At 37.1% G+C, this 26,368-nt stretch overlaps 1 protein-coding gene and 1 pseudogene across 6 annotated transcripts in view; one reads left to right on the top strand and one right to left on the bottom strand.

Moving 5' to 3' along the window:
• Positions 1-18,079, bottom strand: part of CNTNAP4 (contactin associated protein family member 4) — a 419,915-nt gene extending 401,836 nt beyond the window's left edge. For all 6 annotated transcript variants that reach the window (XM_036741850.1, XM_036741849.1, XM_036741851.1 and 3 more), the window contains exon 1: positions 17,891-18,079. In XM_036741850.1, the coding sequence (XP_036597745.1) occupies positions 17,891-18,016 (126 nt within the window). In that variant the 5' untranslated portion in view covers positions 18,017-18,079. The remainder of the gene's footprint in view (positions 1-17,890) is intronic.
• A 4,699-nt stretch (positions 18,080-22,778) lies between these two features.
• Positions 22,779-24,043, top strand: LOC118834391 (annotated as a pseudogene).
• The last annotated feature ends 2,325 nt before the right edge of the window (positions 24,044-26,368 follow it).

Genomic DNA, 26,368 nt, shown 5'->3' with positions numbered 1-26,368 from the left:
ATAAGAAAGGGCAAGGTATTTTAGAGGGAGGTTAATGTCAAGTTCAATGGTTTAAGTATAGGGTTGAAATTCGGTAGGGAAGAAAATGAAATCCGAATTGAAACGGGCAGTAAAAGGTTGTGGATTTTAGCCTCTTCACATCTAGCAGAATTATAATCAAACCATTGCATGAAGTTTTCTCTATCCCTCTCAGTCACTCTTGCATATATATTTGAATGATTAATAATTTTCATACTCACAAATTCTTATGTCTAAAGAAGTTCCTCTCACTTCAGATTAAGACTAAGTGCTTAAGATTTGGAGAACACGAAGTCAGTATTCTCCTTGTAATAATCTCACAAAGACTTGAAGAAAGTTACTAAGTCAGTATATATATTTATATATATATATAAAACCTTTTCTCCTCTGGACTATAGCATTTCTTTAACCACGTATATAATATTTCCACTATGTAATTCTCTAACCATCTGTGTATCCCTCCCTTGAATGCCCCAGGCTTTCTTCATCTCATTTATTACCCAGTAACTACATAACAATGTTCAGCACTTTTCCTGCTTATGCCTGAAATTTATTCATGGAAGAAAAGTCATAGCCAATCCACTTTCAGTCTGTTCCCGGTAGCATCTCTTTTCTGGAATTGGTACCTATTTCTACAAAGAAAAGGAAAAAAAAAAGCAAAAAATCTTACATACTAAATTGAACATGGTTTTTTACACTAAAACTCAAATGCGTTCTTAAGGCTTCCTTTTCAGCTTCTTCAAATGGATTTTACCCAGAATGTTCTTGGAACAGCTGTCTCCCTCACATAAAGAACCTGCACAGTAGGAAAAATACACTTTAATTTTAAGTTGTCAATGCATCCTGAATAACAACTCCCATCTTGAATTCATAAGAGATATAACCTTTTAAATTAGAGTTCTGATGAGTTTTTAATGAAAACAGTAAAGCCCTAATTATTGCAGAAAGTACAGATTAGGGAAAAAAATTATGGTCCTTTAAGACATGACTGAATCTAAATTCCTAAGCACCTGGTTGTTATTTACTGATAAAAGCAATTAGGAAAGAAACCTGGTGCCATGCTCAGTTAGATTGATGGCTGCCAGGGAAAAAAAATTAAAAGAAAAAAAAAAGATATGTTTCCCACAACTGCAGAGCCATCTGGGTACAGCTGTCACAAAGCAACATTCCTGAGGACCAATTGCGGTTTGAGTCACATGCTGATGTTTACTCATGGATGACACAAATTATTTCCTCAAATAGACTGAGTAAATTTCTATAATGCCAGGCCCCAAGATGAGACATCATGGGGGTGGTTCATTTTTAAAAATGGCTTATTCCACAACATAAAACTTTGACCTTCTGAGAGTCTATAATCTATTTTTTTGCAGGTAGAGACTTCCTCTACCTCCATACATCATTGCTTGAGTTATATATGTGTACATATATATGCAAACACATCTATACCTAGACATGTGTATATGTTATGTATATGCATATACATTTATCTATATATGCATATATAAACACATAAGAGACAATGTCTGTAGTCTGAATACTGGACTATGAAACAAGGCTTATCATGAGCATTGGATTTCAGCAAATATATGTATATATACTGGAGTTAAAATAACTGACAGATATATAGTGCATTTAGTCTGTAGTGATAGACACATATATACACACACATACCTATATACACATAGGGTCAGTTAGGTAGGTCAGTAGATAAAGTGCCGGATTGGGCAGAAAGACTCATCTTTCTAAGTCCAAATCTGGCCTCAGACATTTACTAGCTATGTGATCCTGAGCCAGTTACTTAATCCTATTTGCCTCAGTTTCCTCATTTGTAAAATGTGCTGGAGATGGAAATGCCAAACTATTCCAGTGTCTTTGCCAAGAAAACCCCAAATGGGATCACAAAGAGTTGGACATAGCTGAAAATTACTGAACAAAAACATACAATATATAGATAGATATTACTTATATATATATATATATATATAAGTAATATCTAAGTAATATATATACCCACATATTACCTCATTTGATCCCCATAACAGCACTATCATATAGACAGCATGTATTTTTATACCTATTTTATGGATGAGAAAACAGACTCAGAGAAGGGGATTAGGTTGCCTAAATGTACCCTGCTAATAAATATGAGAGTAAAACCTAAATCCCAGTCTTCTGACAAGTCCAGTTCTTCCATTATACCAGTCTTATACTCAAATAGGTCATTTTATTGATTAAAAAATTTCTGCCTCCATAATTATGCATATCAGAACTCATACACATCTGCTTAAGCTGTGTGGCTCCTATCCATTACCTCTGGCAAGTTTGCCATGAAGGTGGGCTTTATCTAACATGTTTGAGGCCTTCCTTCCCTTTGCATGACTTTATGAGGATACCAATGAAGCACTATCTGGCCGGAACATTTTTGTTTCCCATCATTCAACTCCGTGGTGATTCATCTTCTTCAGAGTTACTCATACTCTTCAGAGTTACTTGGCTGGTTATGTATCACAGCTTACTCTCACCTATTTTTACCTCTCCATTGACCTCTATTTAATATTCATTTAAAAAATATTCAAAGACAATTGTATTCTATGTATAACAGTCACGCTATACCAGTAGAATGGTGATATTAAAAACATGGAATTTTGCTTTCCTGGGAAGATTTGAGCAGTAAAGGATATTTGAAATTCTTTGAGGAACTCTTCTCCTCACCTTCAACTTTGGGCCCAACTTAGCATCTATTAGTACTGCTTTTCTCAGATATACATACTGATGTACAAACTCCATGGGTTGTTCATAAATATGCACATGGAAATCTGGGAAATAGACATTCTTCATCCATTTGGCCCTCCTTGTGTGCAAAGTCAAGTCAAATTCCTTTGAGCGGGTTCTTCTCTTCTAGGAGACTTTGCAGTGTTCTGGGACCTGATTTAATCCACATAACATCATATACAAAGCTATCTTTATTCCTTCTTTACTTTGCCCCAGATAGCCTGTATATTACTCATGGTCCAATCTGGATGCTTTTCTCCTTTGATCTGTTCAGTGACATTTCTACTATATGTCTATCCAGGACTGTGATGTTATCGCTGAAATGACACGGTTCCACTGTCTGTGACTGAAAAAAATTGTTAAAAAGTTGGGTTTTTACCCCCCCCCCCCCTTTTTCTTCTATTTGTCGTTCTCCTTTTATTTCCATTTTTAATTTAAATACCCTTTGGATGACTTTGCTTGCTAAAATTTCTTTGAACTGGTTTTATTCTCTGTTATTTCTGCTTTATGAGATGATGGAGTCCATATATATATATCTATCTATCACACTTTTTCATAAGAAAATGCCTCATGATGGTATTAATTCTTTTCAGCTCTTGTTCCAAATCATCCCTCCCTTTTGTGGCTAAGGCCACCTGCAATCAATGCTTCTATTTCTTTTGCTCTTACTCTCTTAACTCTCTGAAGTTTGGCTTCCAACCTTCTTATTCAACCAAAACTGGTCTCTTCAAATTTGCTGATGTTCTCTTATACACCAAATATAATTCTTTTTGTAACTCCTCACTCTTGGTCTCTCCTGCAGTCTTTCATATTGTTGATCACCCTTTTCACAAATTCTCTCCTTCTTAGATTTCTATAACACTACTCTATCCTAAGTCTCCTCCTACCTGTCTGATGGCTCCTTAGTATCCTTTGCTAGATCCTTGTCCACAGATGATGGATGTCCTCCAAGTCTCTGCCCTGGGTCCTCTTCTCTTCTCTATTATTTTTCTCAGTGATCTTATTAGCTTCCACAGATTCAATTATCACCTAATCCTGGCAATTCTTAGATGCATTTTTCCAGCCCTAATCTCTCTCATAATGTCCATCTCAAACTGCATATCCCATAGATATCTTAATTTTAACATGTCCAAACCTGGACTTATTATCTTTGCCCAAACTCATTATCTTTTCCTCAAGCCCACTTCCCATTCCAAATATCCTTATTACTACCAAAGGCACTATCATTCTCTCAGTTACCCAGGCTCTTGAATTAGAAGTCATTCAGAAGTCCAAACTGCCTCCCATCACCAAATCCGATGTCTTGTCAAGCATTGTTAATTTTACCTTCATAATATCTCTTACATATGCCTTCTTTCCTCCACCATTCTTATGTAGGCTCTAATCACTTTACGCCTAGACTATCGTGATGGTCTGCTAGTTATTCTCCCTGCCTCAAGTCTCTCCCCACTCCAGGCTATCCTCTATTTGGCTGTCAAAGTTATGTCAATAAAGTCCAAATCTGATCATGTCACGGCCACCTTTACCCATTCATTAAACTCCAGTGGCTCCTTATCATCTTCAGGATCAAATATAAAATCCCCGTCATTCAAAGCCCCCCATAGCATCATCCTCTCCTGCATTTCCAGTCTTCTTACGCTTTTTTACACTTTTGCTTTTCCCAATGTACTGGGCAAACCAATGATGTCGGCCTCCTTTCTCTTCCTTGCACAAAACACTCACTCCATCTCCTGAATCTGTGCATTTTCACTGGCTATTTCCCATTCCTGGGATGCTCTGTTCTCATCTGCACTTCCTTGTTTCCCTGACCTCCTTCATGTTCCAGATAAATCATTACATCATGAGATAATATTATTAATAAAGGCCTACAAACCTACTCCATTAGGTTTTCCAAACAAATTTATGTAAATTCTAAGCTTATGTTGTCCTTGGTTGCTATATCTCTCCACTTTTCAAGATGATCAAATATACACTGTCTGAAGGTTTTGGGCTTTTTTTTTCATTGTAGTTATTATTGATTTACATAATTAAACTTAGGAAATGATCATAGTCTCTATATATATACATATATTTTTTTGTTCCCTTCCTATTTTTCAATAGTATCTTTAAAAGAAAGGTAATTCCAGGTTGGAGTTGCTTCAATTTTCAATTTTATGCCATATCTTCTCATTTTTTTCTTTCTAACTTTGTATTGATTTAGATCATTGCTCTAACAAGGAACAGATGGAATGACCTCCTATCAGTAACGAGATTGAGTAAAAAGAAATCAACTTGATGTTTCAGATGTGACTGTGCTCTCCATGTCTAATATTTCCTACATTTCCTCTTGAAGAATTTTCTGTGCTTTTTTTCTGAAGAAACTTTTCCAAATCTATAGATTTGCTTTTATTCTCTTTGGATTCATACTGCTGAAGTATTTTTTTTTGGCCATTCTCCTCAAGCTAAGCTTTACATTTCTCGTACCGCATATTAAAGTGTATCTTGATTTAATTTTTAATTCAGTTTTTCAGATAGTTTTTCATTTACTTCCTCAAACTCTGCAACAGATTCTGTTGAGTAAGCTGTAATTATTGTCAATGATGGTTTTTAGCAAATCCGTATCATGACTGCTGTATTATGACATGAACCAAATGTCCCATAAAATTATGTTTCTTTTTTTCCTTTGGATATACCGTCAAGCCAAATCTGCCAACTTATTTGTTTCTCCAGGGAGAATTTCTGATTCCCCCTTCTTTCTAGTTGTAATTTTCTATTGCTTTCTGGTTTCATTTAATGATGAGAAGTTCAGGATCAATATGATTCAGTTTCCGAAGTAACAAGCCTCCTCCTCACCCTCAAATCCAAAGCTGACCTACCCCCCTCCAGGAAGTACCCTGCTGTATTAAAATGAGTAAGTAGCCAACGTACTAAACAATTGTTTCTTAGATCAACATTAAAGACCACCCTCAGACCTTTTCCAGCAAGTCACTGAACAGGAATCTCAAATTCAAGGTATAACACCTGAGACAAGGTATAAGCCTGAGACATAGTAGGCTTAATAAGTGATTGTTTACTGAGAAGACAACTTAATATTTATAAATGTCCTAAAATGGAGTGGTTATTAACATCTACTGTTCCCTTTCCTACTTCTTCACTGCCATCACTGTAGGTGCAGAAAGGAGTCAGAGTCACCTAGGACAACTAGGTGGCACAATGGATAAATTGTTAGATTTGGAGTTCTAATCCTGCTGTAGGGACTTGTTACCTGTGGGACCCTAGCCAAGCGACTTAACCTCTCTTACTCTCAGTTCCCGTAACTGTATAAATGAGAATAATAATAGGACCTACTTCTAGGGGTTGTTGTAAAGATCAAATGTGATAAAATTGGGAAAGAACATTGCAAAGTTCAAAGTGCTATAAAACATGATTGTAATTATAATGAAGTGGATAGGGCACTGTCCCTTGAGTCATGGAGATTTCAGTTCAAATTCAGCCTCAGATACTTATTAGCTGCATGACTCTGGACAAGCTTCTTACCCTCTTTCTTCCTTAGTTACTTCAACTGAAAAATGGAACATATAATAGCACCCATCTTCCAGGGTTGTTGTGAGGATCATATGAGATAATATTTATAAAACACTTAGTTCAGTGCCTAGAAGATAGTAGGTTTTAAGAAATATTTATTCTTCTATTCCTTTCTCCTCCTTCTTTAGGACTGAAATTCACTTTTTGTTCTATTTATTTTTGTTTATTTCATGGGATGGTATGGTGAAATAATTCATAACCAAGTGGTCACTCTGCTAGAAGAGATAGAGTCTATTGCTAAGACCATGTGCAAGTCCTTTTCAACATTCACCAAGCTTCTGACAGCTTGTGGTCTCTTGGTATAACTCCAAGTATTTGGGGACCCCTCCATGAATAAGGCACAAGAATGGGATTTTGTGGAGCAATCTTAGGCTGCATTAATGGAAGTATACTGTTTGAGAGGTGCAGTCCCAATGTAGTCTGTTCTAATTAGGCCACATTCCCAGTACTGACTTTCATCCTGGGTGCCAAAATCTAAAACGGGAAAGGTCTGAAGTTAGCTTTTCATCTATACCTAGTTGTTGATGCTAGGATCATCATTACTATATGTGAGTAATCATTCCATTTTTACCACAGCAGGATACATCTTAGAGAAGTAACCTAACTTTGAATTAAGGGCAGAGAGAAGTAGGTGGTCATTTTACTCTTATCATTAAAGTAATCCTATCAAGTCAGCTGGATGAAAAAAGCAAGCTGACATGATGAAGCAGGGAAGAAAGGGGGAGGAGGGGCAGAACTATATTATGACATAAGATTTTGAGAGGATTGTTTAAGTCCTCTATGACTGATGTTTTATGACTACAGTTCAGTTGAATTTGACCTTACATTTGATTATAGTTGTAGCTTTTGGAATAGGATACCCAATATATGAAAGAAATAAGCCAGGCAGAGAGAAATATTGTGATGATGGTAATAAAAGACATACTATTTTCATTAATCAAGAACATTAATATTGTATGTAATAAAAACTAATATCTTTGCTTAGTTCATGTTGAGTCAATCCTTTTCATAATATAAATGGAAGCCTAAGAAATGGTAGGAGCTTTAGTAAAATATGTAATTTATTGTTAATAACAGCTAAGAATACTTGAGGATTGGAAAGCAGCCAATCTTTGGTACACTCATATTTTAAAGAATTTCTCTGCATAATTCTAGTAATTATCAACTAGTTATGTCTACTCCAGTAAGATAAAAAATAGTTCTAGTAAGAAAATGTTAGACAGAACACCTAGGTGAGTGCACAAAATGATAATTACATATCATTTGAATCAGAAGACTTTAATAGTAAATTTCTGCACTCTAACCGGCTAACATTCTTTGAAAGAACAAATAAAAAAAAATACACATAAGGACACAGAGAGGATGTAATTTAGGTTCTGAATTTTTTTAGAACATTTTTCAAAAGATTTCTAAAGGAAATCTGCAACCCGACGGTGAGAAAATCATAGTGATTTTGAAATATTCACCATGCTACTAATAAGAACCTGCTGCCTAAGTGTTCTTGTAATCATATTAAATTTAATATAGATTTAAAGTGAAGCATATATAATAAAAATTTACAGTTTCATATGTAATATCATTTCCGCTTACATATTGAAATGTTTATGCTTGTTGACATTTGGCACAGTGAAAATTTTAATAAAGGAAATTTAAATGATCTTAGGCAAATTACTTAATCTCCATGGGATTCAGTTTCTCCATGTGTAAATGAGGAGATTGGACTTCATGATCTATTATATTTCTTCCAGTTCTCAGATTCCATGATTTTATGGTTCTCAGTCCAAATATTTTGGCTTACAACTTAATTTTTTCTTACTGACCTCATCTTATTTATTTACCTCCATTTCTCATGACTCTCCAAACAAGCTAACTTCAATATCTATGCTTTTCAATTTCTCTCTGATCCTTTTGTAATATAATTCCCTTTCCTGGCCAAGAATCTAATTTTCTTACTTTCTTATGTATTTATTGATAATTACTTTCTATCTTCTGTATTGTTACTTTTATTGAGGTTATTGGCTTCCTTTGGAGTTGGGAGAAACAACTACTCTGTGATCTCGGTGCTTACCATCTCTTTAAAGTTTTAAAGCTTCACTTCTTCCATAAAGTCATTCTTAATAGTCTCAACCCACAATGCCTTTGGTCCCTAGAATATGTGGTACACTTTCTAGTGCTTGCTTACTATTGTTTTCCAGTTTGGAAGGTCCTGTCTTATTAATTCCGTGAACAACTTTTGTTTCTTTGTTTAAAATTCTTTTTGTGCCTCTTACAAAATTTTGCACAGAAAATAGTAAGTAACAATAACATAGTGTCATTAATAACATAACAATGTATCTGCCAGGCACTTTACAATTATTAGCTTAATTGGTCCTTACAACCCTGGGCTGTGTAGGCACTCTTCACATTTTATATATGAGGAAACTGTGGCAAACAGCAGATAAGTAACTTGGCCAGAGTCACACAGCCAGTAGGAGTCTGAGGCAGCACCTGAACTCAGGTGTTCTTGACTCTAAGCCTGGCACTCTAATCACTGCACCATGTGCCTGTTTCAAATAGACACAAAGTAGGTGATTCCTGAACCTATCGAACCAGAAGTACAAGTAGATAAGAAGCAATGGTAAATTCTCTATTTTATCAATCAAGGAGCATTTATTAAGCACTCACTGTGTACCGGAATTATGCTGTATGCTAGGGATACAAAGGCAATATAAAAATATCTTTTCTCAAGAAGTTTTCATTCTAATAGTAGCAGAAATTGCATATATTTGCATATGGGGATGCCCCTAAGGTGTGCCAGGTCTTGAGCAAATTTGATTAAAAAAGGTATTACAAAATCCTTAGGCCCCTGTGAGGTATGCTGATTTATCAATGAAGATTTAGAATAATTAACCTAGAATATTCACCTTTTCATAAGCATTACAATTTAAAATACTGAGCTGTACAGAGTTGAAATAATTGTGTCAATTTGGATTACTGTTGTGGGGTATCATACAGGGGCTGAGCTGGGGAACACCCATTAGGTCTTAAATCTGGGCTATTTCAGCCAGAGCAGTTTGAAGATCCCCCCTCCCCTCTCCTTACACTCCCATTTTCGACTCCTACAGAGGCAGCTATAGAGAATGGGGGAGCTGGGAGTAAAGCATTGGTCAAGTGAAGGAAACTTGGTCAAGCTTCCAGGGCTTACCCTTACAGAGCCAGGAGGAGCAGAGACCCACCACTGTAGAGCTGAGCTTGTTCCAATAGCTGTTATGGCCATTGGCCAGCTCAACTTTTTTTTTAGGTGGCCATATTCCACAACTTGGCAAGGTATCATTTGTGCTTCTCCCGCCCTCATTACAGCCTTCAGACAACCTAATGCTAGAACAACCAGCTGGCTTAACTTAGATGTATTAAGATATTCTCAAATTCCATACAATATATCTCATGCAAAAAGGTAACAGTTGTTGGGCTGTGTGGGTCATTCATAATTATATCATTTTATTATTCACATTTCATTTTTATTTTAATTTTTCATGCTTATAGTGAAATGGTGCTTCAAAGTGTGTTGTCTTCTAGGGCAGCTGCCTGGGGAGCTCTTGTTCCCTGGGTCTAAGGGTGTTACGGTAAGGTTATATATAATACATAAAAAAGATAATTTGAAGATTGAGGATATTAGTAGTGGGGCGAGGAGGTGAGAAAATCCATATGTAGAAGTGAGAGTTGAACTGAGTTTTGAAAAATTCCAAGGGAGAGGATTTCTGAGCATTGGAGACAGTCAGTGGGTATTGATAAGACTTGGCCACTAACTAGATATATAGGATGGTGAGGGAAGAGCTAAGGGTGACATTGAAATTACACACCTGGGGGAAGCTAGGCAGTGCAGTGAGCAGAGCACCAGCCCTGGAGTCAGGAGTCCCTGAGTTCAAATCCGGCCTCAGACACTTGGCATACTTACTAGCTGTGTGACCTTGGGCAAGTCACTTAACCCCAATTGCCCTGCCTTATACACCTGAAATTATACACCTGAAAGGCTAATGGTATCCTGCACAGTAATAGGGAGGTTAAGAAGGGTTTGGTTGTTTGTTTGTTTGTTTTATCGAATGTGTCTGTGTGTCCAGGTGGAAGAGAGAGATAAGTTCTGGTTTAATCATGTGGAACTTGATTTCCCTAAGATATACATAGTCAGAATGTTTAATAGGTAGTTGCAATGTAGGCCTAGAGCCCAGCAGAGAGATTAAATATGGACATAAATCTAGGAATCATCAACAGACATAATAATTAAGGCCTTAGGAATAGATGAGATCACCAAATGAGATGATATAGAGAAAGGAGGTCCCATGACAGTCTTAAGTGATAACCACAGTTAGTGCACATGAAATAAACAATGATGCCCCAAAGGAAACTGAGGAGAAGCATCATCCGGGTAGTAGGAAAATCAGCAGACAGTGATAGCGTGAAAGCAAAAGCAGGGATATCAAAAAGGCTGAAGATTGAGAGGAAGCCATTAGATTTAGCAATCAGAGATCATTGATGCCTCTGGAGAGAGTGCTTTCACTCAAGCAATGAGGTCCTCAACTAGACTGGAGAGGGTTAAGAGGACAATGATAGGAAAGGGAGTGGAGGCACAGAATAAAAATAACTGTTCTAAGAAATTTCGCTGAAAAATGGAGAGATATAGGAAAAATTAGCGGGGATGGTGGGATCCAGCAATTTTTGTTAAGGAGAGAGGAGACGGGTATATTTGTAAGCAGAATAGAAAGAACCAGTAGTCAGTGAGAGAATAAAAAAAAAATTAAAACATAGGGAATGATAATGGGGGCAACCTACCAGTAAGGATGCATAAAGATAGTAGGGCCTGGCAAAAGGAGACCAAGTCTTCATTAGAGAATAGAATAAAGGAAAAAAAATGGTAGAAGATAATAATGTCAAGGGGCTTTGAGATTAAGATGAGGCTTTGTCAACTGATGAGGAGGAGAATAACAGCTGTTTAGTCATTTTATTCATAGATGACTCTTTGTGACCCCATTTTGGCAAAGACACATTGGTGATTTGCCCTTTCTAAGGTGATTTTCCAGAATTGGGGATGTGAACAAAGGTGCCAAATGCATCTCAATTAATTTGTTGAGGACAGTAAATATTTAACTAGAGGAAGAGTGTATCAGTGGCCATCCCATGGAATATACCTTTAACTTTCTTTCTCTGAATCATATTTCTTTCTCTCTGTGATTTATTTTGAGGGGTAAAGCAGTAGTAACTTTCATCACCTCTAGCAGGAATTGTGAACTTCTTGCATGGTATATATGATGACCTAAATGAGTTTATGGCCAGATCTCAAAGTCCTAGCTAATTCTTCTGCTTTGTATTTCTTTCCTGAGCATAGGTTACTGAGCAGCAATTCTGACATGGACATTTTCAGCCTTGGAGGCAGCCATGCAAATTCAAGATGTCAGGAGCTCTTGAATTCCTCAGCTGGTTAAGGCTACACTATGGGAAGTGTCCCCCTAGAAATAACTACAGCAATTCTTGAAGGAAAAATGGTCTTCTATTGGAGGAGGAGCTGAAATCTTGGCTTAGCTTTCCAGAAGCCATGGACTTTAAGGAAGATAATACGGAGTCAAATGTCACTCACAATCTAACAAAATGCTTTGTATTTTGATGGTTTAAGGAGCAAGTTCCCAAAGGGGTATTATTAATAATAGTTATGCTACTGCTTCATGTATGTCTTCTTCAAGTGCACTTCTGAGGTTTTATTTTTTTTAAAATAATTCTTTTGTATGGAGGAAATATATAGCTGACCTAAATAGCACTTTGAGTACCTTTCCAGGTAGAGAGACCCAAGACATGAACCAAACCTATGCTCAGTAATTCTTCCTAGGGATCTGGTTGGGGAAGAGAATAAAGAACCAGAAAATTGGAGAAAAACAACAAAAATAAAAACAAAAAACAACTAAATTCTATCTTTGTTGGCCTCATTACGCTAGGATTGAAGCAGTCTGCACACTTGGATTTTGAACTAAAGACCTTTACTAGGATAAGAGAGGATGAGTACCCCATTCTGTTGGGCTCAGCAGTTGATCTATGTGTAAATTTTTAAAATTATATGTAGATATATATATGCATACATGTATATAACTATATATACATATATACAAACATATAATACATGTGAATATACATGTATGCATATATAAACATATATAGTTAATGATTATACTAATCAGATTCTCTAATTGATTCATAATTGATTGTCATTATCATATGGTTGTCAGTCTGTAAATTGTTCTCCAGATGCTGTTGATTTTACTCTGCACCAGTTTATATGTCTTCCCAGATTTCTCTGAAACCATCCCCTTTATAATTTCTGAAAGCATAAAAGTATTTTTATCGTGTTGTTGAGATAACATTACTTTTTCAGCCATTCATAAATTGATGGGAACTCTTTCAGATTTCAATTCTATGCCACCGCAAAAAAGAACTATAAATATTTTTGTACATCCTCAGAATTTATATTGCTTGGTGCTAATCTGTCCCTAAATCTAACTTCCCTCTAATTCCACCTTCTTCATTTTCCTCCTATTTCCTCGTTGAGTGAAATATATTTCTGTACTCAATTCTATATATGTATGTATGTATGTATGTATGTACATACGTATGTATGTATGTACATACGTATGTATGTACATACATATGTATGTATATATCTTCTGTCTTTTGACAAATTGAGATGAGAGTGAGATTCAAGTGTCCTTCACTCCCCTCCAGTACCCTTCCTTTTTTTAAATAAATGTCTATTAGTTCTAATTAAGTGAGATAATTTTTACTTATCTTCCTTTCCTTTGTTTCTTTTAACTTTTTTTAACATTTTTTTTGAAAAGGGGAAGGCAGGGCAATTGGGTTTGTGATTTGCCCAAGGTCACACAGCTAGTAAGTGTGTCAAGTGTCTGAGGCCGGATTTGAACTCAAGTCCTCCTGACTTCAGGGCCAGCGCTCTACTCACTGTGCCACCTAGCTGCCCCCTCCTTTGCTTCTATAATAGTATATTCTTCTTCCCCTCTCTTTCCATTTGTCCCTTAGATTCATCAAGAAAAAAAAAAGAACTGCCCATAGATCTTGACTAAATAGGCATCTTTTATGACCCTAAATGGTGACAGAGTTCAGAGGAGACACAAGTATCATTCTCTCTAAAAAGTTTATCCTTTTTAAGCTCCTAATGATTACTCATTTTCACCTTTTTATATTTGTCTTACTTAATTCCCATATTTGAACTTCAAAGTTTGTAAACAGCTCTGGTTGTGTCAATGGGATTGCTATTCCTCCATTTCATTAAAGGTTTGTTTTTTTCCCTTTTAGGATGTCAGTTTTAATGGACAAGTTATTTTTAGTTATAAAAATATTGTTTGTCTTCTGGAATATCCCATTCTAAGCTTCCCATTCCTTTATAGTGGTAGCTGCTAAATTGTGTATGATCCTGACTGGCTCCTTGGTACTTGAATGATTTCTTTCTGGATGCCTGCAGTATGTTTTTTTTTTTCTTTACCTGGAAGCTTTGGGTTTTGATATGATCTTCCTGGGAGTTTTCATTTTGGAATTTCTTTAAGGGGATGATGGATGGATTATTTTTCCACTTTACCTTCTGCCAAACATCTCTGAGAGGTGTGGGCAAATTTCTTTTAAGACTTCTTAAAATATGATGTGTAGACTTTACTACTACCACCACCACCACCACCACCACCACCACCACACCAGTACTACTACTACTACTACTACCACTACTACTACTACTATCATTCAGGCCATCCAAAGATTCTTAATTTTTTTCCTTGATCTACTTTCCAGATAAGTTTTTCTCCCTATGACATGTCTTATGCTTTCTTCTATTTTTTCAGTCTTTTGAAATTGTTTTAATATTTCTCATTGCATAGAATCATTGACTTCTCTTTGGGCTGATCTATTTGGGCAAGATTTTGGGCAAGATTTTGTATCTCTTTTGCTAATTCCCTTTCCAATTTTTTTCTTCTTCCACAACTCCCTTTTCCAATTTTCCCTCTAGTTCTGTCTTTTATCATTTACAGGAAAAAATTTAACTATTTTTTCTTAACTCTTGTTTCAGCTCTTCTCGAAATTCTTGTTGAATTTGTACCTAAGCTGCATTTTTCTCTGAGGCTGTGGCGGTAGATGTTTTGGAGTCATTCTCTTCATCTGAGTTCATGTAATGAGCATCCCCGTCATCATGATAGCTTTCTATGGTGCTATCCTTCTTTCTTTGTTTGCTCATTCTTGTAGCCAACTTCCTAACTTTGGACTTGATGTTAGAGTCAGGTCCTATGCATTTCTGGATGGAAGATCTCAGATGATCTTGTTGCCGCTTTCTTGGGGTATTAAGTGTTGTCTTATTCCAATAATTTAGTGACAGGTCAGACTAAGAATATTCAAGTTTTGGGTGTTCCTAAATTGTCTGATCCAGGGCAAAGATTAGTTGCCATCTCCCTGTTTTGAGCCCTGAAATTTTGGGTCTGAGCAACAGTAGACTGCTGCTGGTTTCAGCCACTTTGAGCCAGAAGCTTTACCAGTGCAATGTGGCAACACTCAATGCTCCCCTTTGGTCTGGAATTACAGCACTGGTTTTTCCTTTGCAACTTTCATAATGAGTTAAAGCTGGAACTGAGACTTCACTGTGCTCCTGGGGTCTGAGTCACACTACTGTCCCTTGCTTCTGAATTTTTTTCTTTCTGGCACACAACCCAGGGTTTATGATTGCTCTCTATTCCAGAACATCACCCTTGGCCACTAGTTCCTTCCTCAGGTCATCTTTGCTCTATGACCAAGAACTGGTTAGTAAGTGACAAAGTTGATGTTAGATGGTTTCTATTTCCATTGAGGTGCTCTAGTATGGGTTTGGGACCTCCTCTTGTCCTCCTAACCAGCTTCTCCCTGGGCTAAAGTGCTTTGTGTAGATGCTCCTAGAAAGACACCATCTCCAGTATCTGCAGACCTCTCAGTCTGCCTCTTCATGGTAACCTGAGCTGAAGAAAAAGACTCACCGTGACTTCTTGGATTTTCCTATTACAATTCAATCTTGTGTATTTTCTAGATTTGTTTGGAAGAGATTTTGTTGTTGCTGGGGAGGGAGCTAGATTTAGCTCTTCTTTCTACACTATCCTCTTGGGTCTATCCCATTGTATGTTCATGTATATGTACAAAATGTGCATATAATACCACAGATTACATATACCTAAAACGTTATATGATATAAAACATTGTATGTAGTATATACTTTTCTATATAAGTAAATATGTAGATACCTATGTACATATGAGCATGTCTTCCATATGGATAATCACAATTTATCAGACACAAAATTTATACACACATTATATATAAACAATATACATTATATGACTATGTATATGTGCTTATATGAGCACTTGTATGTTTTTTTATATATGAATGTCTTATTTTCCCAAAAGAATATAGCCCCTTTGTAGACTGGAATTATTTCATTTTTATCTTTCATTCCCAACATCTAGACAAGTATCTACCCCATAGTAGGTGCTTCATAAATCTTTGCTGAAAGCTTGATCAGATACAATTCATTTATCTCATTTTTTGTTCCTTTATTGTTTGTAGACATTAATTCTGATAATTCTGATTGTACTCAAGTTTGTCTAGGAATGAGAAATATTGAATAACTTAACTTAAAGTTAAAAATGCCCCTGGGTATATACATAATTCCTGCCTGCTTCAAATTAGCTTGACCATTTCAATAGTCTTGCATTAAAGATATGATTTTCAGTAAATTGGGAGAAAATTGCTAACTTCCTCATTGTCCACAGATTAATCAAAGAATAGATACCAAGTCTTCTTATCAGAGTTAACTAATACTACTAATTTCTTTTTTTAAAAAATTCAATCTTATGTCTTTCCTCTTCTTATTTCAAATGAAAAAAAAAGAAAGAAAGAAAAGTTATATACCTGTATAACTCTGGATTATGTGAAACCCTTATTTCACTGTTTATTTTTTAGAATCAGAATGGAGAAATTTCTCCTTTATTCTATCAAACTTACTTAAGCTGTCTTTTTTACATTGGGTACAATTTTCTCTAACTAATCTATGTATTCTCCTCCGGTATTTATAACTTGCTCCCTGGAACTTTCCTTTTAAAAGAGCATTACCATTTTCCTTCAGAAAATGTCATTTTAATGATGGGATCTCTGTCCATCTGTCTGTCTGTCTCTCCTATCATTATTATATGTGTGTATGGGTATACAGATGTACAGTATCCTTTCCACAAAATGCTTCAATATTGGTACACTTGTAAATGTCATGACCATTATTTGGCACAGATAGTTTCATCTTTCTTATACAATATGGTGCAAATTTTGTTGCAATTATTCAACAAGTATAGTGACTGTAGAAGTGCAAGAACTATTGGTGACTTTTTTATTTATGGTCTCAAAGAATCTCAGGAGAATTTCTTCTGAATTTCTAAACAAGGCCTATTTTTGTTTTGGTTATAAATTAAAGAATAGGAGTAAAGATTGTCAGCTCTCATTGTAGCAGTATCTACATTGCTATACATATCACCCACAAACAGATTTTTCATTTATATTAATTTAGAATGTTCAGTGTATTTCATAAATCTTAGATAAGGTCAAGGGAAATAAAAAGAAAGCATTTATTTTACTAATGTAACATGATACAGAGATAATGGTAAGCCAGGGATTCTTAAACTTTTTCCACTAGCAACCCTTTTTCATTTGAGAAATTTTTCCATGACCCTGGGTATATAGGTATATAGGTATATAAAATAGGTATATAAATCAAACATTTACTGATAATAAATCACAAAGAAATTTATTTTAAAACTTTTTTTGGTATACATATGATTTTACCACTTATTAAAGACAAAATCAATTTTGCTTGTTTATTTTTACATAAAGAATTAAATCTTGGTAGAATATTTGGTATTGCAGGATGTGGAGCATCTTCAATGTTTTTCAGAGTTGATTGATATTTTGATTTTATAATGGTGAATGCTGTGTTCAGAACCAAGGCTGCAGTGAAGTTGCACCATGCAACATGGGCAAGCACTGCCAGAAACACCTCAGATTCATTACATGTTTGATTCTGAATTAATTTTTAGTTGTTGCACATTCAGAATTTTTCACAATCCCAACATTCAGTTAAGTGAACCAACCCACAGCGTAAGAAGGGCTGTCTAAGCTACCATTTTATTGAACAAAATACAAATCTCACATGATCTCTTTTTTCTTCTTCAGATCTCAATGTTTAATGGAATAATAAATGTTATATTTGCCCCCTCAGCTATATCTGACAGAATGTAAATTTATACTTTACCTTTAGTATGACACCTGTGTAAAATGCATTTGAAAATCTAGAATCTACCTCATTTCCAATTGGAAACCATTTTTACAGTAATTCTGAAAATTGCAATTCTTTACTTGGTATGTATATAAAGTAACTTGGCAGCAATGTGAAACAATTGCTAGAATTGGTACTCTTGGCAATTTAGTTTTCATTATTATAAAAACATACCCAGATGCTTTCTTCTTGACGATATTGCTTCCAATTCCTTCCACTGTCACTGAACATCAGGAGGTAGCTTGTTACCCAATCAGAACTCCCATATCCACCTTGGGTAGCAATAGCAGTGATTTCCATTCTCTCACCAAGATCAATTTGTAGCCATTGGTATTTATTTGACACGAGGGGAGACCAGCCACCAGCTCCTTTTGTGGGTAGAGATACAAGAAAAGTAGTAAAGAAGATTACATATAATGAACTCATGTTAGCAAAGAGAAACTATCAGTGAGATGAGTTTCATAACTGTTCATAGGCATGAAATTGAAAGAATTTCTATTTCTCAGAATCAAGATGATGTATTTATTAGGGTCTTAGGATGCACTAAAAGACCCATGAATTCAGTATAATTATCTCTACTTTAAGCCAATAACTTAAAAAAATGAAAAGCTTAACTATCTTAAACTTTTATTTTTAGGTGGCACAATGCACTCTCACTAAATTGTTGGTGGAGCTGTGAATCCGTACAAGAATTTTGGAAAGCAATTTAGAATTAAGTAAATAAAGTGAATAAAATATTCATGCCCTTTGCCTTCAGAGATTATGCTACTGGGCTTGTATACACTAAGGAAGCCATTGATAAGAAGAAAGTCTCCAAATATATCAACATAATTCTAGAAGCAATTTTTTGTGATACCAAAGAATTCTAAACAAAATTATTGCACATTTTCTGGGGAATAGTCAAACTGTTTATAATATCAAGACAATTTAATATTGCTAAGCAATAAGAAACGATGAATATTGAAAAGCATGGAAAGATCTACATGTTGTGATTCAGAGTGATGTAAGTAGAGCTAAGAAAACAATATACATAATGACTAGGACAGTATAAATGTAAAGAACAACCACCAAAAGAAGAAATCAAAGGGAATGTTGCAATATTACAAAGAACAAATATGGTACCGAGTAAGAGATCCAAGAAGATGCCCAATAATGTAATTCCAAGGTGATAAGGGCCTGAACAAGGTGAGTGCTTGTGTGAGTGAAGGGAAAAGGGTATATGCAAAGGAAGTGAAAATAGAAATCATACAATAAAGCAATTTAATGGATATGTGGGATCAGTGAGAGAAGAATCACAGATGACATTAAAGTTGTAAACTAAAATTTAGGTAACCGGAAGGATGATGGTGCCCTCAACAGTAATAGGGAAGTTTTGGAATATTACTGTGCTATAACACTTGAAGAATGTGACAATTACCAAAACACATGGAAAGATGTGTTCATAAATGTACACACACATACACAAGCATATACATATGTGCATAACACACATATACAGACTCATACCATATACCACACACACGTATATGCATATGTATAAACAACAATGTAAATGAAAAAAAACACAAAAATCTCTGAGATGAATATTCTGAAATTATAAAGAATAAGAATGGCTCAAAAGAAGAAATACAAGAAAATACTGCCACTTCACCCTTTTACAGAAGTGTGAGGTCCAAAAGTATACCTTGCAAATATTTTCAGATTTTTTCAACAAATTTATCAATTTTGCTAATTTTGTCCTTCTGTTTTTGTTGAAAAATATAATTTGTTATATGTGATAACTTTCTGGTAGGAGAGGAAATGGTATAATGGGAAATACTACAGTGATGTAAAAAATTTAAAATAAATCGATAAAAACTTATTGTAAAAAAGAGTGCAAAGGAAGTTTATAAGAGAAAAGGTTTAAAGAGGAAAGATACCAAATATGTTCCCATACCAGTTCAAAAGGCAGTCTGAGTTTGGAGGGATCCATTAGTGTCCCTGGGGGTTTTGTATAACTATTGCAGATAACAACCCTACTTCCATGATGATCCTAGGATCCTGGAGGTTTAGTGAATTTTACCATCATTCAAACTATGATTTCATGTCATATAATGATTCTCCATATCTTGCTTTAACTGACAGTACAGCAAGCATCAAAATTCATCTGTTAGGTATTTTTGATGAACTCCTTTTTTATCCATTTTACTGAAAAAAAAAATTACTTGAAATTTAATTTTACAAGCTTCAGTGTCTAGGAAACTATTGAATAAATCAAAATTCAAAGGATATTAAACATCCTAAGAAACTGAGCTCTCAGCAAACCCTCCAAGAAGGTCTATTTGATTTCATGTTTACTCGGGCAATACTGTTAGGTCAAATAAGAATCTTAATCATAAGAAAAATCATCGTGAATTTCTGCCTTAAAAAATTCCCCTTAATTGCTGTTTAGTTATTCTCTTAATATTGCTAGTACAGAACAGAAAAAAATATTAATTATTTTCACTGACATTTTGGCTCCTTCAAACCACACAGTATAATCAACACAGAAATACATGTAGAGAAGCAGCCCATGGGGGGAAAAAAGCTTCAGCATGCTTCTAGTGTGCTAACCTTGGGCCATCAGTTCTCATCAGGAGAAAAATGAACCACTGAATACGAGTTTTTCCCAGCATCTCTCACAGTTACAACTACAGCACTTTGAGCTAGCTTTAAGCATTTGCAGTTAATTGACCTTGAACATTTCTCATTTCTTACCTGTGGTGCAGAGGTTCTACTAGTGAGCAAACTGGGCTGTCTTATTAAGTAAGTACAGTGATAAAATAATGAAACTCTTCAGAGTCTCCTTAGGCATGCCAATTAATTTCTATAGGATGATACAGCCACAGGGAAAAATAAAATTCCTATAGGGCTTTGGGCATGTGTGTGTGTGTGTGTGTGTGAATTTGCTGTTCTGAACACTTGTTCTTGATATTAAAGAATGGGCACTGTCAAATAACAATCTTGTTTTTACAGTTATCAAAGTTTGATTTTTCAGGGATTTATATCTTTTTTTAAAAAAAAATCAGCATTCTGTCACCTGAATCAGCTCTTATCTGTACAGAGCCTACACTACAAGTGAACCAATACCTTTGGGAGCAGCTGGGAATGTTTTGCAATCACTCCTCTCTTCCACTCACCTGTCACCCTTTGTTTAATCCAGAAAACAAAGGCACAATGAGGAGTTTCTAAGCTCAAAGATTCTGCCTCCCTTTCTCTCCCCGACTCATTTCTTTTATTTTAAATTTTTTTTATTTAATATATTTAGTTTTCAGCATTGATTTTCACAAGAGTTTGAATTACAAATTTTCTCCCCATTTCTACCCTCCCACCCACTCCAAGATGGCGTATATTCTGGTTTCCCTGTTCCCCAGTCAGCCCTCCCTTCTGTCACCCTACTCCCCTCCCATCCCCTTTTCCCTTCCTTTCTTGTAGGGCAAGATAAATTTCTACGCCCCATTGCCTGTGTATCTCGTTTTCTAGTTGCATGCAAAAACTTTTTTTTTGTTTTTGAACATCTGTTTTCAAAACTTTGAGTTCCAAATTCTCTCCCCTCTTCCCTTCCCACCCACCATCCCTAAGAAGTCAAGCAATTAAACATAGGCCACATGTGTGGCATTATGTATAACCCTTCCACAAAACTCATGTTGTGAAAGACTAACTATATTTTGCTCCTTCCCAACCTATCCCCCTTTATCCAATTTTCTCCCTTGACCCTCTCCCTTTTCGAAAGTGTTTGCTTTTGATTACCTCCACCCCCATCTGCCCTCCCTTCTATAATCCCCCCCTTTTTTGTCTTCTTCCTCCTTCTTTCCTGTGGGTTAGATACCCAACAGAGTATGGATGGTATTCCCTCCTCAGGTCAAATCCGATGACAGCAAGATTTACTCATTCCTCCTCACCTGCCCCCTCTTCCCTTCCTACAGAACTGCTTTTTCTTGCCACTTTTATGCGAGATAATTTACCCCATTCTATCTCTCCCTATCTCCCTCTCTCAATATATTCCTCTCTCATCCCTTAGTTTGATTTTATTTCTTTTAGGTATCTTCCCTTCATCTTCAACTCACCCAGTGCCCTCTCTCTCTCTCTCTCACACACATATATACATATATACACACTCACATATACATATGTATACATAAACATATACACACACACACACATATATAAATATATATATATATATATATATGCATATTCCCTTCAGCTACCCTAATACTGAGGTCTCATGAATCATACATGTCATCTTTCCATGTAGCAATGTAAACAAAAGAGTTCAACTTTAGTAAGTCCCTTGCAATTTCTTTTTCTTAATTACCTTTTTATGCTTCTCTCGATTCTTGTGTTTGAAAGTCAAATTTTCTATTCAGCTCTGGTCTTTTCACTGAGAAACCTTGAAAGTCCTCTATTTTATTGAAAATCCATATTTTGCCTTGGAGCATGATACTGAGTTTTGCTGGGTAGGTGATTCTTGGTTTTAATCCTAGCTCCATTGACCTCTGGAATATCGTATTCCAAGCCCTTCAATCTCTTAATGTAGAAGCTGCTAGATCTTGGGTTATCCTGATTGTATTTCCACAATACTCAAATTATTTCTTTCTGGCTGCTTGAAGAATTTTCTCCTTGATCTGGGAGCTCTGGAATTTGGTGACAATATTCCAAGGAGATTTCTTTTTGGGATCTATTTGAGGAGGAGATCGATGGATTCTTTCAATTTCTATTTTACCCTGTGGCTCTAGAATATCATGGCAGTTCTCCTCGATAATTTCTTGAAAGATGATATCTAGGCTCTTTTTTTGATCATGGCTTTCAGGTAGTCCAATAACTTTTAAATTATCTCTCCTGGATCTATTTTCCAGGTCAGTGGTTTTTCCAATGAGATATTTCACATTGTCTTCCATTTTTTCATTCCTTTGGTTCTGTTTTACAATATCTTGATTTCGGTAGCTGTGAGCTCTTCCACCCAGCATGCACTTGCCTCCCCCCTGCCTCCAGGTGCAGCACCACCTCCTCTCTCTCTTAAGGGTTTAAACTTGCCACTTCAAAGTTCGCCATGGATAATGATATTGCTGCTCTCGTGGTCGACAATGGCTCCGGAATGTGCAAAGCTGGCTTTGCAGGAGACGATGCCCCTTGGGCTGTCTTCCCTTCCATTGTTGGGCGCCCCAGACATCAGGGTGTGATGGTGGGTATGGGCCAGAAAGACAGCTATGTGGGGGATGAGGCCCAGAGCAAGAGAGGTATTCTGACCCTGAAGTACCCCATTGAACATGGTATTGTCACCAACTGGGATGACATGGAGAAGATCTGGCATCATACTTTCTACAATGAGCTCCATGTGGCCCCTGAAGAGCACCCTGTGCTGCTGACAGAAGCCCCCCTGAACCCCAAAGCCAACAGAGAAAAGATGACTGAGATTATGTTTGAGACCTTCAACACCCCAGCCATGTATGTTGCCATCCAGGCTGTGCTGTCCCTGTATGCCTCTGGTCGTGCCTCTGGTCCTACCACTGGTATAGTGATGGACTCCGGTGATGGTGTGACCCACACTGTGCCCATCTATGAAGGTTATGCCCTTCCCCATGCCATCCTCCGTCTGGATCTGGCTGGCTGTGATCTGACGGACTACCTCATGAAGATCCTGACCGAGAGAGGGTACAGTTTCACTACCACAGCTGAGAGGGAAATCGTGCGTGACATCAAGGAGAAGCTGTGTTACGTCGCCCTAGACTTTGAGCAGGAGATGGCCACTGCTGCATCTAGCTCTTCTCTGGAAAAGAGCTACGAGCTCCCTGATGGTCAGGTCATCACCATTGGCAACGAGAGGTTCCGATGCCCAGAAGCCCTCTTCCAACCATTTTTCTTAGGTATGGAATCCTGTGGAATCCACGAAACTACCTTCAACTCAATCATGAAGTGTGATGTTGACATCCGTAAGGATTTGTATGCCAATACCGTATTGTCTGGTGTACCACCATGTACCCAGGCATTGCTGACAGGATGCAGAAGGAGATTACAGCCCTAGCTCCCAGCACAATGAAAATCAAGATCGTTGCCCCACCTGAGCGTAAATACTCTGTCTGGATTGGAGGCTCCATCCTGGCTTCTCTCTCCACCTTCCAGCAGATGTGGATCAGCAAGCAGGAGTATGACGAATCTGGGCTCTCCATTGTCCACCGCAAATGCTTCTAAATGGGCTGTTTGTGTTTTTTTGATTGTTTTTTTTTTTTTTTTGTCAAAGGGTGTGACATGATAATTGCCCAAAAAAGAGATGAGATTGGCATGGCTTTATTTTTTTTTTTTTTTTTTTTGTTTTTTTTTTTTTGGCGCTTGACTCAGGATTTAAAAACTGGAACGGTGAAGGTGATGAGCAGTCTAAGTGTGTTGGAGGCAAGCATCTCCAAAGTTCTACAATGCGTCTTCAGGACTCGGATTGTACATTTGTTTTGTTTTTTTAATAGTCATTCCAAATATTGTATAATGCATTGTTACAGAGTTACAAGCCTCTGTGAAGGCTGTCCTCTGCTAGAGCAAAGGAGCTATGTAACAAAAATCCAGTGGGGGAGGGGGGAGGGGGGGAAGGTACTAGTATTGCTTTACATGTAAATTATGTAATCCTTTAAAAAACAAAAAAACTTTTTGTATCTTCCGCCTTAATACTTGTTCCTTTTTTTTTAAATTGTCAGCCATAATGAATGGCCCCCTAAATTCCCTCCCTGTCCCCAACATAGATGTGAATGAAGACTTTACAATCTCCCTGCGAGTTTTTTGAGATTGGTGCCAGTACTTGGGGGAGGGGAGGAGCTTTACCTGTACACTGACTTAAGACCAGTTCAAACAAAAGTACACACGTTAAAGAAAACAAAAAATAATAATATCTTGATTTCTCATCAAGCCACTAGCTTCTACTTGCTCCAATCTAATTTTTAAGGTAGTATTTTCTTCAGTGGTCTTTTGGACCTCCTTTTCCATTTGGCTAATTCTGCCTTTCAAGGCATTCTTCTCCTCATTGGCTTTTTGGAGCTCTTTTGCCATTTGAGTTAGCCTATTTTTTAAGGTGTTGTTTTCTTCAGTGTATTTTTCAGCATTTTTTGGGTCTCCTTCAGCAAGTCATTGACTTGTTTTTCATGGTTTTCTCACATCCTTCTCATTTCTCTTTCCCATTTTTCCTCTACTTCTCTAACATGCTTTTCCAACTCCTTTTTGAGCTCGTCCATGGCCTGAGACCAATTCATGTTTTTCTTGGAGGCTTTTGTTGTAGGCTCTTTGACTTTGTTGACTTCTTCTGGCTGTATGTTTTGGTCTTCTTTGTCACCAAAGAAAGATTCCAAAGTCTGAGACTGAATCTGGGTGCATTTCGCTGCCTGGCCATGTTCCCAGCCAACTTACTTGACCCTTGAGTTTTTCATCGGGGTATGACTGCTTGTAGAGTAAAGAGTTCTATGTTCTAAGCTTGGGGGGATGTGCCAGATCTGCCACAGCAGCACTCCTCCTTCCTCAAGAACCCCCAACCTGGACTGAACTTAGATCTTCAGCAGGCTCTTCACTCCTGCTCTGATCCACCACTTAATTCCTCCCACCAGGTGGGTCTGGGGACAGAAGCAACTGCAGCTGTAGTTCTGTAGCTGCCCCACCTCCGCTGCCACCGGGGCAGTGGCCAAACTGAGAACTCCTTCTTTCACTCTGTGCCCAGTAGCTTTTCCCACTAACCTTCTCTGTTGTCTTTGGTGTTTGTGGCTTGAGAAGTCTGGTAACTGCTGCAGCTCACTGATTCAGGGTGCTAGGGCACGCTCCGCCTGGCTCCTGGTCTGGTTGGTCTGTGCGGGCCATGCTGGGCTCTGCTCCGCTCTGCTCCACTCCCAGCTCTGTGCGTGAAAGACCTCACCCAGCAATCATCCAGGCTGTCCTGGTCTGGAGCCTTTCTTTCCTCTCCTATTTTGTGGGTTCTGCAGTTCTAGAATTGGTTCAGAGCCATTTTTATAGGTTTTTGGAGGGACTTGGTGGGGAGCTCATGCTAGTCCCTGCTTTCCAGCCTCCATCTTGGCTCTGCCCCCCTCCCCCACTCATTTCCACCTCCACATCCTGCACTTCATTTTAACAAACCAACCTCCTACAAAATTTACAGAACCCAACTATAGTGGAAATATTTTTTTTTCTTCTACTCCATTCTGCTTTGGCTCTGGCAAGGCTAATTAATTAAAAAAATTATCACCCTTTGAATTCATTCAAAATATTGTTTGTGTCACTATCTCTACTGAGAAAATATATGCAAAGTGTTTCATGAATTTTATCTTAAAGTGTTCTATTGTTATCAGCTATTTTAGTCACAGAAAAGTTGTGGTTGTTGACTCTTTGTGGTGCCTTTTGGGGTTTTCCTGGCAAACATATTGTAGTGGTTTGCCATTTCTTTCTCCAGCTTATTTTATATATGAGGAATAGGGTTAAGTGACTTGCCCAGGGTAAGTGTTTGAAGCCTAGTTTGAACTCAGGAAAATGAGTCTTCCTGATTCCAGGCCCAATATTTTATCCACTGTGCCACTTAGCTGCCCCATAGGAAAGTACTAGATGTTAATAATGGAAGAAAGGGAGGATAGAGAAAAGGAAGGAAGGAAAGAATGAATGAAGGAAGCAAGG

Source organism: Trichosurus vulpecula, chromosome 1 (genome assembly GCF_011100635.1).
Source record: "Trichosurus vulpecula isolate mTriVul1 chromosome 1, mTriVul1.pri, whole genome shotgun sequence".
NCBI lineage: Eukaryota > Metazoa > Chordata > Mammalia > Diprotodontia > Phalangeridae > Trichosurus > Trichosurus vulpecula.
This window is presented reverse-complemented; position numbering and strand designations above follow the sequence as displayed.